This window comes from Chrysochloris asiatica, unplaced genomic scaffold, assembly GCF_000296735.1.
Source record: "Chrysochloris asiatica unplaced genomic scaffold, ChrAsi1.0 scaffold00102, whole genome shotgun sequence".
Lineage (NCBI taxonomy): Eukaryota > Metazoa > Chordata > Mammalia > Afrosoricida > Chrysochloridae > Chrysochloris > Chrysochloris asiatica.
The window spans coordinates 1,217,059-1,235,170 of record NW_006408620.1 but is presented as its reverse complement, the minus strand read 5'-3'; the positions used below and the strand labels follow the sequence as shown (position 1 = coordinate 1,235,170).

Genomic DNA, 18,112 nt, shown 5'->3' with positions numbered 1-18,112 from the left:
GTGGCCCCATGAAGGTGAGAGTAGAACTGTGCTCCATAGAGTTTTCAGTGGCTGACTTTCTTCCCGAGGTGTCTTTGGGTGGACTCAGGCCACCAATCTATTGGTAAGGAGCCAAGTATAGTAACCGATGACACCACACAGGAACTCCATCACATCTTACTTACTGTTGTCCCTTGTTATTAAAATTATTGTTAAGGGCTGTTTAGTTGGTTCTGACTCATAGTAACCTTGTATAAGGTTTCCAAGGAGCAACTGGGGAATTTGAACCACTGACCTTGTGGTACAAATCGACCTTGTGGCCCAGTGCTTATCCTACATCGTCACACCAGCTATTAAAATTAGCCTTCTTCTAAATAATACTATCCATTAAGTCACAGACTCATGGGATAATTAGATTTTCTAGCACAAACTAGTATAAACTTATAGCTGATGGTGGTGGTGGTGGTAGTGTGCCATGGCGTTGGTTCCGACTCATAGCGACCCTGCATGCAGTTTCCTAGGCTGTAAATCTTTACTCTTCATTTTTAAAGTGTGTTCTTGCAGCACATCAGTTCATGTATGTACTTCCAGTGGCTACAAATAAACACTTGGGGAAATACTGGCCCTGGCAAATACAGGCCTTTCTGGGAGTTTGGGTGGTTCTGACCTATATCCCGTGTATTGAGTTTCCTGCCTGGTGTTGGGGATGCTGCAGGATGCTGAGTTTCCTGTTTGCTTTCTTCCAGGACCGCCTGTACTTTGTGATGGAGTATGTGAACGGAGGTGACCTCATGTACCACATCCAACAAGTTGGCCGGTTTAAGGAGCCTCATGCTGTGTACGTGGGAACCTGTGCTGTACTGCTTCCCTGGGATAAACGGGCTGGTTATTGTGGGTTTGGGTTTTTAGACAAAGAGGGGGAGGGATTTCCAGTATCTGGGGCTTCTTCGTTAGAAGGGTCTGGCCAGGAGAGAAGGATGTTCTGCTTGATAAGGGATGATTCTTCCTTTCCTGACGCCAAGAACTTGACACTCTAAAAACACAGCTACTTCCTTATCTCTAATTTGTGTCCCTGACTCTTACGGAAACCCTTGTGACTCCCTTGGGAAATGCCATTATAGTTTGTGTTTGTATACTTGCCATATTTATTGACAGCTTACTAGACCCCAGAACTTAAAGTGCTTAACAAATGTGGTCTTATTTAATCCTGAGAACAACCCTGGAAGGTAGGTGTTCTCAACTCTGCTTCACAAATAAGGAAACTGGCACCCAAGAATGGTGGTAATTTGCTCAAGATCACAGAGCTACCAGGACACAGATCCAGAATTTTGACCAAATCTCTTTGCTCCACATTCTCTTTCCCACACCACTCTCTTCACTCCAGGGAGATGAAGGGTCATGTTGCACTGGGGCTGTGGTTTGTGGGTCTAGAATGGGGAGAAGTTTTAGAAATGTGTTTCATCTATGAAACTAATTCACCTCCTTTCCCCTTCAGTCCACAGAGCAGCCAGAATCTCCTCTTTAGGGACATACATCTTACACATTATTCCTCCCAGTTATTCCTCTGCTGGAGCACTGTTGGCAAAAATGAACATGGCAAGTCAGGAATCAGCGACAATGAGTTCTCTGAGGGGGATTGCCCTGGTTGCACAAGGGTTAGAGCGCTTGACTGCTAACTGAAACACTGAGGGCTCAAACCCTAGTGGGCAGTTAAGCTCTGTCCTGTAGGGTCACTATGAGTTGGAATGGACTCAACAGCTCAGCTGTCATGGGCTTTTATTTTTGCTTTAAGGCATTTGCTAAGATTTCACTGCTTGTCCAGAAATTTGCCAGGGTTTATTTAGGAATCCAGCCCTTCTTCACAGAGGCTTTGCTGGTTCCTGTTCAGTTCAGCCCTTGCCTTCTCTTTTCCACCTGCTGCTGAGGGGTTCTGAGCCCTAGGTTTTGGCGATATGGACTTCTGATCAAGCCATTAGGATAACTCGGCACAATTCCAGTGGGGCTACTGGACTGGCTGGTGCTTCTTTTACTTTTAACAGCTAATTGACCATAGTCCTTAATTCTATTATCACACGACATAGTGTCAGAAAATCTGACATCACTCTCTTGCTCATACTTTAGACATGTTATCAAGAAGGACTAGAGACTGCAACATACAATACATATATCTCATTTAATCCTAGTGGTTCTGTTGTGAGGACCATTTTACAGATATAACTACTGAGTTTCCTATTTCTTGTAAGATTTTTCTTACTTTATACCTTAGACTCATGCTGTTTCCAATCACGGCTGTACTCCTCACTGCCTTTATAATTTGACCAATTTCTTTTATTTGCCTAAGCTTCAGTTCCCTTATTTGAGGTCCAGGAGAGTATAGTATTTGAACCTACCTCATTGGATTGATACGAAGCCTACACCAGAGAATGCCTAAAATAATGCTATGTAGATGGCAAACCTATATATATTACATTATCATTTTCCATCAGGGCTGTCACATACCATGGCCCCTTTTACCCCTATGAAATTGCCTACCTCTGCCCATCCCAGTTTGTCCTTAAGACAGCCTTGTAGCACTCGAAACTTCCCTAATCCATTCATTCTCAGTGTTCTGTGAGATACATGACTGATGATCCAAGGTGGAAATGTAATGTCCTACCCCTACTTATTATATTGAATTTTGAGGACTGTCATGCATATGGTGTCCTTGAATTGTCTCTGGTGCTTTTTCTTGACTTTTTTCAGATTCTACGCTGCAGAAATTGCCATTGGTCTGTTCTTCTTACAGAACAAGGGCATCATTTACCGGTAAGTCACATCGCTGTACTTGTCATCTCCGCATGTCTCTGCTGCGTTTCTCCCTTCCCTGCCTCTTTTCTTTAACTGCTTTTAAAATTAGAACCCACAGTGGGGGAGGAATCCTCCAGTACTAACTTGGGCATGTGTTCTGCCAGGCAGCGTCGCCCACTGCCCTGGCAAAGCTTGGGCATCTCTGTATGTCAGTAGAAAAATCTCTGTGGACTCTGCCGCCAGCAGTGGTTGTCGTTGTCGTTGTTTAAATGTTGTTGAGTTGGTTCCAATGCATAGCGACCCTGTATAGGGTTTCTGAGGAGCGACTGGTGAGCTTGAACTGCCAACCTTGTAGTTAAAACCGATTTTGCAGTCCAGCGCATTAACCCACAGTGCCACACCAGGACTCCCCAGCAATGGTTTTTGTTGTTAAGTGCCGTCGAGTTGACTCTGACCCATAGCGACCCTGTCTAGGGTTTCCAAACAGCAGCTGGTGAGCTTGAACCGCCGACCTTGCAGTCCAAACGGCTTTGCAGTCTGGTGCATTAGCCCACAGTGGTACAATGGTTAGGAACCCTCAAATGTGATGAACTTGTTTACTCTGAGAGAAAGAGGCTCACCACTGGGACCCCAGTGCGTCTCTCTCTTGCTAATGGACCCCATACTTGGCAAAGAATCTTGGCTGGCAGAATGTGATATTACATTATTATGAAACTTTTCTAGTCTTTGTTTTTTTGCTCCCTAACTACAACTTGGAAATGGATCTCTGAGAAACTTGCCTTGAAAGATAGGATTAAGTTTGAACCTTGGCATTGGTCCATCATTGGAGGCGCAAATGTATGATCATAGCTGTATGAGTCATATCCTGTCATATTCATGCAAGACCAGCTATGAAATCCCGTGTCTTAGGGGCCAGAGTCTACAGTCCTCCTTATGTTGTACCATCGACTTGGTTCTGACCCATAGCGACCCTGTATAGGGTTTCCGAGAAACAGCTGGTGAGCTTGAACCACTGACCTTGTGGTTCAAACTGACTTTGCAGTCCAGCGCATTAACCCACAGGGCCGCCCCAGGAGTCCTTTTGCTACGTGGATACAAATGACATCGTTGGTGCAGGTTTATACTCTTAAGCGAGAGAAGCTGGCGGGTCATGAAGCACCCAAACCCCACTTGGCAGGGAGAAGGGTCTGTCCAGAGTCTACTGTGTGCTTCACGCATGCATCATGTCATAATGTGACATCACGTTGGGCAAAGTGGAAGGCCCGTGGAAATGAGGACAGCCCTCAGTGACGTGAGTCAACTCAGTAGCTACAACAGTGGACTCAAGCAGCGTGGAGATGGCACAGGGCTGGCCACCATTTTGTTCTACGGAAGGTCACCATGAGGCAGAGCTGACTTACAACTAAGAACCATTTCACTATGCATTAGGCACTGTTCTACATTGTGAAGGGCACAGCAGTGAACAAAACAGACAAAATCCCTGCGCCTTTGTTGAGCTTACATTCTAGAAGCAGGAGGTAGACATCAAGTGGAGGTAAGGGTTCTGGAGAAGAAAAATCAAGCAGGTTAAGGGTTTGTTGTGTTCTTGGGGTGGTGGGTACCTCTCATAGGAATTAGGGCCTGGAAAGCTAGGGATGTCCAAGGAGCCTTGGGGGTTTTTACTGCAACTGATGGATACAGGACTACATTTATCTCCCAGGGCTGCAGTAGCAACAGACCAGGCACTGGTGGCTTCAGACAACAGCAACAATCTCCCAGTTCTGGAAGCTGTTGTTAAGTGCTGTCTAGTCACTTTGGAAACATACAAGTGAATGAAACATTGCCTCACCCTGCCCCATCCTCACAATTTGCCTCTATGTTTAGGGCGGTTGTTGCAGCCACTGTGCCATTCCATGCCCTTGAGGGTCTTCCTCTCTCACTGACCCTCTACTTGATCGAGCATGATGTCCTTCTCCAGAGTCTGCTTGCTTGGGAAAACATACCAAAAGTATATGGTGCAAAGTCCCACCCTCCTTGCTGCTAAGGACCATCATCTGGCTGTATGGATTTGTTCATTCTCCTGGAAGTCCATGAGATTGTTAATATTATTTGCCAACACCATCATTCAGAGGCATCAATTCTTCTTCAAGCTTCCCTTTTCACTGTGCAGCTTTTTCACGTGTATGAGGTGATTAAAAAGAGCATGGCTTAGGGCAGGCATGCCTTAGTCTTCAGAGTCGTCTTCGCTTTTAAACACTTTGAAGAGATCTTTTGCTATCAAATTGTCTGACTACTGCTTCCATGAGCATTGATTATGGATCACAGTAAAATGAGATCCTTGACGATTTCAATCTTTTCTCCATTTCTTGTGATGCTGCTTATTGGTCCATTGTGATGATTGATTTTTTTTATATTCTTTCTTATGTTGCGGTGTTATCTATAGTGAAGGTGGTGGTATTCTTTGATCTTCATAAGTAAGTAAATGCTTCAAGTCCTGTTGACTTGTGTCATCTGCGTATTGCAGGTTCCTATTAAGTCTTCCTTTACTACTGATGCTACACTTTTCTTCATATTATTCTGCTCTTTGGATACTTTGCTCAGCATACAGACTGAGTAAGTATGAAAGGATCCAACTCTGACACACACTTTTCCTGATTTGAAACCATGCAATATTCCCTTGTTTTGTTATAATGACTGCCTGTTGGTCTGTGTATAGGTTCTTCTGGAGCACAATTATCTGTCTAGAATTCTCATTCTTAGCAGTGTTATCCATATCGTATGATCCTCACAGTTGAATGACTCTGTATAATCAATGAAATACAGATAAATATCTTTCTGGTATTCTGTGCATTCAGCCAGAATCCATGTGGTATAAGCAATGATAAGCCTTTATCCCATGTCCAGCTTGAATTTCTGACAGTTCTCTGTCAAATGCACTGCTGAAACTAATTTGAATTGTCTTGGTGTGTGTTATCAATGATACTGTCTGACAGTTTCCACATTCTGTTGGATTATCTTGGTTTGGAATGGACATGAATATGCATCTCTTTCAGTTGGTTGGTCAGGTCTTCCAAATTCCTTGGCATAGACAACTGAGCAGCTTCAGTGCTGCATCCATTTGTTGATAATATTTCAGTAGGTATTTACCCTGGTTTTCCACCAATGCCTTCAGTGCAGCTTGAACTTCATCCTTAAATATCATTGGTTCTTGGTCATATGGTGCCATCTGAAATGGTTGAACGTCAGTCACTTCTTTTGGTACAGTAACTCTGTGCATTCCTTTCATCATATTTTGATGTATCATGCAATATTTCGTCCATAGAATCCTTCAGTATTTCCAGTTGAGGCTTGATTTTTTTATTCAGTTCTTTCAGTAGAGAAATGCCAAGTGTATTCTTTCCTTTTGGTTTTCTAACTCCAGGTCTTTGCACATTTCAGTGTAACACCTGACTTTGAATTCTTGAACTGCCCTTGGAAATCTTCTGTTCAAACTGTTTTACATCATCACTTCTTCCGTTTGCTTTAGCGATTTCACTTTCAAGAGCAACTTTGAGTCTCTTCTGACATCCATTTTGGTTTGTCTTTTCCTTCCTGTCTTTTTAAGGGCCTTTTGGTTTCTTCTTCATGTCTGATGTGACTGGGACTGGTATCACACAGTCATCTGATCTTTGGTCATTGGTGTTCAGTGCATCAAATCTTCAAATTCAGATGAAATAGATGCAACATCTTATTTTGGCTCTTGTGGACTTGTTTTCATTTTCTTCAGCTTCAACTTGAACTTGAATATGAGCAATTACTGGCCTGTTCTACAGCCAGCCTCTGGCATTGTCCTGAATAATGATCTTGAGCTCCTCTATTATTTCTTTCCACATCTTTAGTTGATCTGATTCCTATGTATTACTTCCGGTGAAAACCATGTATATTATATCATTTATGTTGTTGGGGGTGGGGGGAAGGGCATTTGCAATAAAAAAGTTGTTGATCTTACCAGAAGTTGCATGATAGAATATTCTATCATTTCTGTTATCAAGGCCAGATTTTATAACAGCTCATCCTTCTTCATTGTTTCTGAAGGCTAGAGGTCCAAAATCACTCATGTAGGCAGGACCATGCTCCCTCTGAAAGATGTAGGGAAGTCAGTTTCCTTTCCTCTTCCTAACTTCTGGTGGCTCCCAGCCTCTTTGACAGTGTTTAGCTTGAATCTGCATCACTCCAGTCTCTGCTTCCATCTTGATCCAGCCTTCTGAATTTTGGGGTGTCTTTTCCTCCTCCTATAAGGACACCAGTCATATGACTTCACCCTAACTAACCACATCTGCAATGACCCTATTTCCAAATAAGGCGCATCTGAGGTTTCTGGTGGACACGAGTTTTGGACACTATGCCACCCAGTAAGGAGGCTTGGTGGCACAGTGGTTGAACTGGTAACGGAAAGGTTGGCAGTTCCAACACACCAGCCGCTCCATGGGAGAAAGATGTGGCAGTGTCATTCTGCTAAGACTTACAGCTTGGGGCAGTTCTCCCCTGTCTGATTGGGTTGCCAGACGGGCTGCTAACTTCAAGGTCATTAGTTTGAAACTACCAGCGGCTCCACGGGAGAAAGTTGAGGCTTTCTGCTCCCGTAAAGATTTACAGCCTCAGAAACCCGGTACAGGGTCGCTATGGGTCAGAACCAACTCCACGGCATATAACCACCAAGATGACAACAAGTCTTTTGGATTCAGCCCAGTACAGAGAGTAACAGGCATACAAAATGAGCCTGGGTGGTTTCAAGGCCAGCTGTGGAGGTGTGTTGGTGGGGTGGGGAAAACTGCAGAGTTCTCCAGCCTCCTTCACTCCTTAGGGAGGACTCTCATCGTGAACACAAAGTATCCATGCCAGTGATGTTGGTAGTGGGGACCACACCTGGTGACACCTTAATGACTGTTTATAACATCAGTGTGTAATATTTCAATGGACATGTATTGGGTTTTTTTCTAAAAATATCTCTGTAGTTAGTTATAACAACCAAAGCACTTTTTGGTAGCCCAACTTGGTTGTATCAGTATATCTACCAGGCTGACAATCTTTGCTGATTTGCTCTTTGAACCTCCTAAAGCATTCCCCTTAGAGCTGTCATTATTACTGAATTACAGCGACTCTTAACTCACACAGTGTAAGCAAGAATGATTGTTTTTTGTTGTTATCATGTAGTTGCAGATTTTGTTAAATTTTCTGGTGTTTTAGCTACAATGTTGTGGTAATTAGTATTTGTGGAACTCTATCAAATACTTGTAGAAAATGAAATAGTAATTAAAGGAAAAGAAGGAGAAACATTTTTAAAAGGTTTCTATTCAGTTACTAGTAATGTAATTTAATATAGAATGATTGTACAAAACAATTTTGTTAATATTCATATAATTTAAGAAATACTACATTTAAGCAATTTACAACTATCTCACATATTTCTTCTATGATTAAAATTGGTAATAAACATTCCTAAGGATTGTAGTCTGGTCTAGAACCAGAGGAGGTCCATGTGGGGTGGTGACTCTATGAGTTACCACGCTGGCTGAGCCTAGTTCCAATGACACCCAGATGCCCCTGCTAATAGAAGGATGAAGATTAGGAAGAGACATGATTTCCCTAGTGAGGGTAGAGAATCAGAGAATATAATAATAATCTGCATTTTCAGTAGTGTGGTATTCTATGCATGCTTCTCCTCAATGAACATATAAGCATGAGATGGAACATGTGAGTCTTGTAGTCCTCAGTTTCCCTGTTGACATTTCACAGTGAGAGCATCTTGCATATTGGTGTGACTCTAGTGTTGAATGATATGCATTATCTTCCAAATGGCGTGCCCTGTCGCCTGAATTCCTGGAGCCAGGCTTTGTGGTCAGCAGCGCTTAAGGTGTGAGAAGGGGGGGAGGTGGGGGAGGGGGCTGAAGCTCAACTGTCACCTCCCTAGAGAAGGCTTCCCTCACAGGAATGCCCCCAGTTGCTGTTCATCTCATTGTCATCTTTGTTTATTTCATGCCACTTACCAGAAGGAGCTCTGGTAGCTTAGTGGTTACAAATTGGGCTGCTAACCTCAAGGTAGGCAGTTCGAAACTACCAGCTGTTCCGTGGGAGAAAGATGAGGCTTTCTGCTCCCATAAAGATTTGCAGTCTCGGAAACCCTGTGCAGGGTCGCTATGAGTCGGAACCGACTCCACGGCACATAACAACAACCAGAAGCTGTAACATTCATGCTTATAGACTTGAATATTTGTTGACTTCTTCCCTACATTAGAATTTGGGCTGAATAAGAACAGATGCTTATCTTGTTCACAGCTATAGACTTATCACATAGTAGATGCACAACAAATATTATGTGATTATAAGGACATGAAAATTCCTGGTTCGTGCTCTGAGGAACTGGAATAAGGATCTTTAGAACATTAGAAGTTAAATGAGGTTCCCCCAACCACTTTTTGTCTTCATGATCCTCAGAGATACTCAGAAAAAAAATTATTTTGTGAAAAAACATATATTCCACTGGTAGCGTAGTGGTTACGAATTGGGCTATTAATCTCACAGTCAGCAGTTCAAAACTACTAGCTGTTTGGCAGGAGAAAGATGAGGCTTTCTACTCCTGTAAAAATTTACAGCTTCAGAAACCCTATGTGGGATCACTATGAGTCGGAACCGACTCCACGGCACACCACCATCACCACCAAATATAATGGACAGTCCTGATGTGGCACTTGGGGGTTAATGCGCTGGACTGCAAAGTTGGTTGAAACTGCAAGGTTGGCGATTCAAGCTCACCAGCCGCTCCTCGGAAACCCTATACAGGGTTGCTATGGGTCGAAACTTCCTTGATGGCACGAACAACACTGAACCAAATATAAGGGTCCTGTAGTTGCAAAGGTCAATTCTTGGAATTGTGGCTACAAGAAGGTTCTGAGGATCTCTCTTCTCAGAGACACTATTTTATCACATCCTCCAGGACATTTGGCATAACTGATTCTAGAACAAAGAATGCATGATGGTTTGTGGACTCTTATTTTATCTCCCTGCCAGATTGTAAACCATTATAAAGCAAGAGCTAGTATATATGCACCTTTCTGCCCACACGGGAATTCATGCCTGATAATCAAAAAGATGGGCAGTTTGAGTTCACACAGAGGGTACTGCAAAAGAAAGGTCTGGCAATCTCTTGCTGATTAATCCGATTTCATAGACATTTACTTTTGAAAATCCGCTATGGGTCCCTGTAAGTCCGAGTCAGCTCCATGACAATTTCTTGTGTGTGTTTGTGTGCTTCCCGCACAACCCCTACTCCAATGCTTTATATGTAATGAGTGGCTATTGACTGAGTTTGATTGAATCATTTTAGCATTGAAGATAATCCCTAATACTTATGTCTGCTGCAGTGACCTGAAACTTGACAATGTGATGCTGGATTGTGAAGGGCACATCAAGATTGCTGATTTTGGCATGTGTAAGGAAAATATCTGGGATGGGGTGACAACCAAGACGTTCTGTGGAACACCAGACTACATCGCCCCTGAGGTGAGAGCTGATGGGGCCCCTAACACATGCCCATACTGCGTTGATGTCTTCCCTATTCCCATATGGCTGTGTTCAAGCAGAGAAGGGTAGAGGGTGGTACCTGGCAAGCAAACTTCAAGCTGGTCCTTTCCTGTACTCAAATCATCCCTTTTGAGATCACACATGCAAATTAAGTTAGCACACTTACAGAAGCTCAGGCCCAAAATACGTCAAGGTTTGGAAGAAAATTTAAATAAAACTCAAAAGAACCCTCTACCACACACCAGTAAAATTCTCATCAAGCTGCTGTGGCTCGTGGCCATATGAAACCTCCTCCTAATTATGACATTGGAATGTTTGCTAAGTGGGGAGCAGAGGGAGAATGAGAGAGAAAACCCCTGGGCTAACATCGGATCTGTGTGCTGATAGGTAGGTAGTAACTGTGATGAACTTGGAAAGATTCAGAATGTTTCTCCCAGTAATGAAGATTTGATTATAGTATCACTTGTTCCTTCCCAGAGGAAATGGTCAGCTGTAGAGTGGATTCCCCAGGAAGTTGTGCCACATGATAGTGTTCCTTTGTGTCTCGGAATTGATGCTTGGGATGGTGGAGAGAGAGAATTCTACAGTCTGTTCCTGGATCTTTTTTAAAATTTTTTTTAGGAAAGAGACAAGGTGTGGGTTTGGAAATGGACATCCTAGGATTTCTCTTGTCTTGACTTTAAGTCACTGATTGTCACCGTGGTTATGGAAGTCCTTATATCATGAAATCACTCGGCACACAATTTAAACTTTTCACCAGCACGGTTCCTCTTCTAGGTCTCTAGTTTATAAACACACACACAAGGGTAGGAGGATTGTCACTGACAGCCACCTCAGTGACTTATCAGGAAAGGGATGATTGACTAAAATATCCCTCATCCACACGAGGAAGTACTGTGCAGCCTTCTAAAATCAGGTGTACCTGTACTACTGAGTTGAAGGGCTGCTCACCCATAAGGCAATGGGCAATAGACTCTGATGTGTTTACAGTAGGCATCGGTTCAAAAGAGTGAGTTAGATATGCGTGAAGATATGGGAAGATCCTCAGGATATATTGCTGAGAGAGAAAAAAAAAATCAAGGTGCAGAGTGGTAAATACCATATGGTGCCATTTGTGGGAAACTGTCCATAAAATGCTGCTTATATGTTCTGTGAGTTTGTATATATGCATACAAAAGCATATGGAAGGGAATTGACTGATTTTATAATACTTCTGAGGCTGAAAGCATGGTAACAGGAAATGAAATATAATCTACACTGCTTAGAATGTTTTACAAGGCAAAAGTATTTGTAAATTTTTTAAATTAACATTTTATGAGGACCCTAATACAGTTTTCCCTACGTAGCACATATACAGGTGTGTTATAATTTTAATTACTTCATTTGGATATGAGACAGAATCAGTAACACAGTTGCTTAATGTGCCCTGAGTTCAATAATCTTTGGTCCTCTTCCCTAGCTGAACTTTAGTGTGAGTCCCCTTGGGGATCTTTTAAAATATGGGATGCCCAACCTCAATTGAATCAGATCAATTCAATCAGAATCTCTGCCTGGTAGGGCCCAGTGTCTGTGGTTTTCTACCGTTCCCGGTTAATTGGAGAGGGCCTGCGCTGTGTTACTTGTGAAATCACATCCTCCTTGTGCTCTTGGGATGGGAGGAACGAGCTGGAACTCTGCAGTCAGCTAACCCCATCACCTCTGGCAACTCCTTTCGGCTCTCAGGTTCTGTTTTCCTTTGGGAAAGGATTGACTTGGGCGGTTGTCATGAGGATCAACTAAAACATGAAGTACTTTAAACGTGTGGAAACACTTTCAGTGAGAAGTGTTCTCGCAGAAAGCTTTTCCTTCGGTCTCTTGTAGTTCATTCTCTACAGAACGCGTTTCTGATCTTCGTGAGAGTCAAGGTGGGAAATAGAGTTAGATAAACAGACACTCACTTCACAGCCAAATTTCCAAAACCACCTGTATTGTGTAAAGTCTCAATGATTGAATGAGAGATAAGTAGCATTTTGAGGGCATGATGTGTGAGCGGCATATCTCATCCTCACAAAACTCCAGGAGATAGATATTTAATCCATTTTATACAGGCAGAAAATATGGCTTAAAGGAATACATAACTTTCCAAGGTTATAAAACTGGTAAATGAGAGAGTTGGGATTTAAAACCTTGACTGTCTCCCCCTCAAACCTCCTCACCCACTAACCCTTGATAGATTATTGGGTAACCCTTCCAGTTTTGTGTCCCTACTTACCAACACACTATGGATTGAAACCGACTTGACGGCACTTAACAGAACTCCTCCCCTCTGGCAATTTGCTAATATATATGCAAAAGCTCAAAACTGTATATACCTTTCAATCTGCCAGTTTTACTTACAGAAATTTATCATAAGGGAAGAACTAAACAGATGTTAAAGTAACTCATTAAAAGGATAATTGCAACATCAGAAGAAACCTCAGCGAGTAGATATTGACAGATTTTGATAGATCCATTCAGTGGGGTGTTACGCAGTGGTAAAACTAATTATATGGATGTAGAAAGATTAATAAGAAAACACTTTATTTACTAAAGGTTCATATTAGCAGATAGTTTATACTTATACTGTAAAACACACATAGTTTAGAATACACTCATAGATTGGGGACAAAAAACCAAGAAAGAAATGGACCAACTATTCATCAGAATTTTTCTCTTGCCCTAAAGTATTGTGAATTGTTTTCATTTTATTCTCTAGTTCATCTGTATTTTCTAAACAAATAGTAACTTGGTAATAAGTGTTATTTTTATAACAAGAAAAAATGAATTTTCTTAAAAGTACAATCTTCTCAATTTAACAAGCAAACACTGGGCGAAGGACATGAACAGAAACTTCACCAAAGAGGATATTCAAATGGCCAACATGAAAAGACATTCAACATCATTACCTATCGGAGAGATGCAAATAGAAAGCTTTGTATGATATCATTTCACTCCCATCAGAATGGCTAAGATAAAAAAATTAAATTAAAAAACAAAACAACCAGATGTTAGAGAAGATGTGGAAAAATGGGAACCGTTATCCATTGCCGGTGGAAATGCAAAAATGGTAACACTGTTGTGGCAAACAGTCTGGCGGATCCTTAAAAAAGTAGAGGTACAGCTGCCATATGACCCAGAAATTCCACTCCTAGGTTTATAGCCTAAGGAAGAGATAGAAATTACCCCCACAGACTTACATTCACCTATATTTACTGTGCACTATTCACAATAGCAAAAAGATAGAACAATCCTAGCACTCATCTAGGATGGATATGTGGAATAGGCTACATACATACAAAGGAATAGGACTTGAGAGATCTTTGAAACATAAATTCTTGAAAAATCTTTACATGGATTAACCTGGAGGGCAAAATAAGTCAACCACAAAAACTACCCTTCAAATATCTGTTCTCACTTTGTGAAATTACATGAATTAGGTCAGTGGACAGAATCCAAACTTCGTTAGTGGTGACAGGGCAAGCGGGGGTGGACAGAGGACAAGTACAGAATGGGATTCAATACGAAGACTAGAGTGTCAAAGGTCATTATGTCTAGAAATTGGAATTGGAGCAGGCTTTGCTGCGTACATTTCCACCAAAAATAAAATCCGTTTTTAAAAACGTACCATACTCACTGTATTAGAATGTTTTTTAAAAAAGAAATAAAATAGCACATCATCTTGAGATGCAGACTTTTAACAGTGGTTGCCAGGGGTGGGAAGGAGGGGAAGAGGAACATCTATGTTTAGTTAGCATTGAGTTTCTGTTAATGGGGATGGAAATCCGGGAATGGATGTTGGTGATGGTTACACAACATAATTGATGTAATTCATTTTGTTGAAATGTACAAGCATAAAATGTTGAATTGTCAAAAGTGTGGTACCTATATTTTTACAACAATGGAAAAAAAGCATCATGCTAATTGCTTTGAAAAGAGGTTGGGCAGGTAGCTCTGTAAAGCAGATCCCTCATTCCCTAACACCTGAGCAGCTCAGGTGGATAGTAGGCACCACATTCACATTCACTGGCCTGCCTCAAGGCCAGTGATGGCCACTGTAATTGTCCCCATTAGGTAGGTGGCAGGAGGGGGAAGAGCTCTTCTCCAGCAGATCCACCCCCCATTGACACATCACTTGTACAGTGAAAGATGCAATCCGCCTCTAGCTGCCACAGGAGCCCGCATGCCTCCCTGATGGAATATCTTCTGTTTTTCCAGATAATCGCCTATCAGCCCTATGGGAAATCCGTGGACTGGTGGGCATTTGGAGTCCTGCTGTATGAAATGTTGGCTGGGCAGGTAATTGAATCTTAAGTGATTTGTAAGACAAGCCTCCTTTCCCTATCCTATTCCCATACGTTCTGGAGAAGAAAGTTAGTGCTAAATGATTAGCTCATAAATCTGAGTTTCTAGGACTTGGCTTATAGCTTCCCCAGCCTCTTGATCACTTTTCCTCATTCTCTCCTGGAAAGCCCCAGAGTGTGACCTCACTGCAGGCCCCAGGGAGGGGTTTGGTTTGGGGCAGTTGGGGGGCTGAGTCTGGGGGCCTTCTTGTCTCACTCTCCCTATCTCATAGGTACCGTCTCACTCTCCCTATCTCACAGGCACCATTTGAAGGAGAAGATGAGGATGAACTCTTCCAGTCTATCATGGAACACAATGTGGCTTATCCCAAGTCCATGTCCAAGGAAGCTGTGGCCATCTGCAAAGGGGTGAGTATGCCCGCTGAAGGCCAGGACCACCAGCTCCAGAGCTGTAGTTGTATCCTACACAAAGATGCTGCCTGGTTGGGTGCTGAATGGATACTCAACACCAGCCCTCACTCTACTTGCAGTTCAAACCCACCAGCCACCCTGGAGAAATACGCGACAGTCTTGGAAACACACTGTAGGGCGGTTCTCAGTTCCTAGAGCTACAACTGCTCAGCCTAGCTCTTCCTGATCTGGTCAGCTGCCACATGAGCTGGCAGTGGTGGTGGTGGCAGTGGTGGTGGTGGTGTGCTGTTCAGTTGGTTCCAACTCATACCAACACTGGATAGGGTTTCTGAGGCTGTAAATCTTTACAGGAGCAGCAAGCCTCATCTGTATCTCCCAGAATGACTGGTAGGTTTGAACTGTGGACCTTGTAGTTAGCAGTCCAGCTCATAATCCACTACACTACCAGGGCTCCTTGGCTTTAGCGAGGGAATGTTAACAACTAACTGCCTTTGAGTTGTGGTTTATAGTAACTGGGCCCACCTCTGAGTCTCAAAACACCTAGTTGCATTTCTGACATCTTAGCTTTAGTGAATCACCTAAGCTGTATGTTGCAGCAACAAAAATTACGATGCAAATAAATATCCTTGGGGAAGCCACATACTAAGACAATCTCAGTCTCTGAATATCTTACAGTGAATTGATAGAAAGATTTTTTTTTTCCTTTGAGGTTTGAAGCAGAGAGTGGGAAAGGGAAGGACAAGAGGGTGAAGGCTTAGGACTTCCCTAAGTGCTTGAGGAGAATTTGGAGCACTAAGGCACAGACTAATGCCAGTGCAGGCCCCTATAGATGTTTTATTGGGAGGTATACATTGAGCTTTTAATTTATTTAATAATCACCAGCTCTTAAAGATCAAATTGCTCAGACACATGCAGCTTTCTAGCTTCTCTGGAAAAATGTGATCTCACCACGCAATTCTATGATTCCAGCAAAGCCACTGTCAGCTGGAACGGAAGTCACTGCCCCTTTCGGTGGGGTGTGCCCTCACCAGTGTGCAAAAAGCCCCTTCTGGCCCAGTTCCACTGGGTTCAAATCCTGGTCTTGGTATGATTTAGCCCTATGACTGTGGGGAAGTGGTCAGTCTCATCTGTAAGTTGGTTCTGTGCTGTGGAGTCGGTTCCGACTCATAGTGACCCTGTACAAGGTTTCCGAGGCTGTAAATCTTTACGGGAGCAGAAAGCCTTATCTTTCTCCCATGGAACAGCTGGTAGTTTCGAACTGCTGACCGTGAGGTTAGCGGCCCAACTTGTAGCCACTACACTAGCAGAGTTCTTATCTCATAAGATTTTTGACAATTAAATGAGTTAAAAAATGTGAAGCACTTAGAACAGGGTGTGGAACTCTAATTAAAAACCCTTAGATTGTTAAATTACTGTTACTACTAGGTTACATAAAGAGCTCTGGTTCAAACTCACCAGCCACTCCTCAAAAACTCTACACAGGGTCCCTAGAGTTGGAACTGACTCAATGGCATTTAAAAACAACATATATACTTGACAAAAAAAATTAAAATACGATGGGATTCAGCCTGCAAAAGGAAAAAAAAACAAAAAAAAAAACCTAAGTGGGGACTTTGGATCCTGAAGAACCCTTTGCAAATCTCCACGCATCCAGTTTCTGCTTCAAGATCTTGAGCAAGATACCTTGCATATCTGAGCTTGCTTACCTCTAACAGTAGAATAGTAATACTCTTTTAACAGAGTTTTTTGAAGGAACTCTGTGGGTTACAAATTAGGCTGCTAACCAAAAGGTCAGCAATTTGAATCTACCAGGTGCTCCTCCGGAGAAAGCTGAAGCTTTCTGGTCCCGTAAAGATTTTTGTCTCGAGAACCCTAGACAGTGTTGCTGTGAGTTGGAACCCATAACCATCATGGCAACACCACTACCAACAGGGCTTTTGAGAGTGTTCAATGAGGTAACATAAAAGAAAACTCTTTGCATGGTGTTGGTACATAGTAGGGGCTCCGTACTTGTTCGTTTTCCCCCTCACACCTCCACCCTCCCTGGAGAACCTGGGTGCTAAGTGGGTCACGAAGGAGGAGCATTTTCCAGGTCAGCTGCATTCACATTAAGCACTAATGAACAATTTCCCTGGTAGAGCCGATTTCTATTAATTTAGGACCCATAACCTTCAGGACTAACTAGGGTGACTCTTACCCATGAGTCCTGGAAAGTTTCTGACTTGTGTGGGCTGAGTCCACTGTGGAGTCTTCAATACTGATGCACAGTATCAGAGTTGCTTCTTAAGCCAATTGTCAAACGCTTGTTCTTGAGCAGCGGGCCCCAGGGGATGCATCTGGGAGGTGATCTGAGATTGGAGCAGTGATTAAACCCAGCTGTCGATATTGCTTTGGGCACATCAGAGCAGCATGCCCTACTGAGCAGAGCCTCTGGATGGTGTGGGTGACCCTGTGGTGGCTTTTCTTCACACGCCATCCTGGTCTCTGGATAGAAATGGAGTTAGAGCTAGACAGCCTCCTTTCCAAGTGTCCATTCCCATTAAAGGCCCTGTGTTCTGTCCGAAAACACTTAGTGTGGCTCTGCTTAGATTTCCACTCCTACTCTGACTACATGTAATGGAGACTAAAAGCCCCAATAGCACAGGACCACAGTGCTCTGGGTGAGGCAGATCTTTTCAAACCGAAGCTCTGCTACTTAGCTGTGTGACTTTGGGCAAATGACTTGAAGTCTCTGGACCCAGTGTCTTTATCAAGGAAATGGGCATAATAGTTTCTGAGGCCTCCAAGGTGTGAAGATTAAGGAGAAATCTCTAGTCCAGAGCCTGGGCACATGGGATGTGCCAATTCATGGAAGCCATTATTGATAGTACCAGTGCTAAGTTTCTTCTTCCATCACAGGCTATACAAGTTTCAAAGCATAATTCAATTGATTTGTTCCCCATAAAACATTTCTGCCCCCCCATCCAAAAAAAAAAGCTAAAGAGGATAGAAACACTGTTAACTGATGATATATGGAGGGGATAATATTCAATGTAATGAAACAAGCTATATGAATGGTTGAATGTGAAGCTGATGAT

General features: G+C 42.8%; 1 protein-coding gene across 2 annotated transcripts in view; it reads left to right on the top strand.

Moving 5' to 3' along the window:
- Positions 1-18,112, top strand: part of PRKCB (protein kinase C, beta) — a 448,755-nt gene that overhangs the window by 379,506 nt on the left and 51,137 nt on the right. For both annotated transcript variants that reach the window (XM_006867193.1, XM_006867194.1), the window contains exons 11-15: positions 726-817; positions 2,722-2,784; positions 10,146-10,284; positions 14,539-14,619; positions 14,925-15,032. In XM_006867193.1, coding sequence (XP_006867255.1) covers positions 726-817; positions 2,722-2,784; positions 10,146-10,284; positions 14,539-14,619; positions 14,925-15,032 — 483 coding nt within the window. The remainder of the gene's footprint in view (positions 1-725; positions 818-2,721; positions 2,785-10,145; positions 10,285-14,538; positions 14,620-14,924; positions 15,033-18,112) is intronic.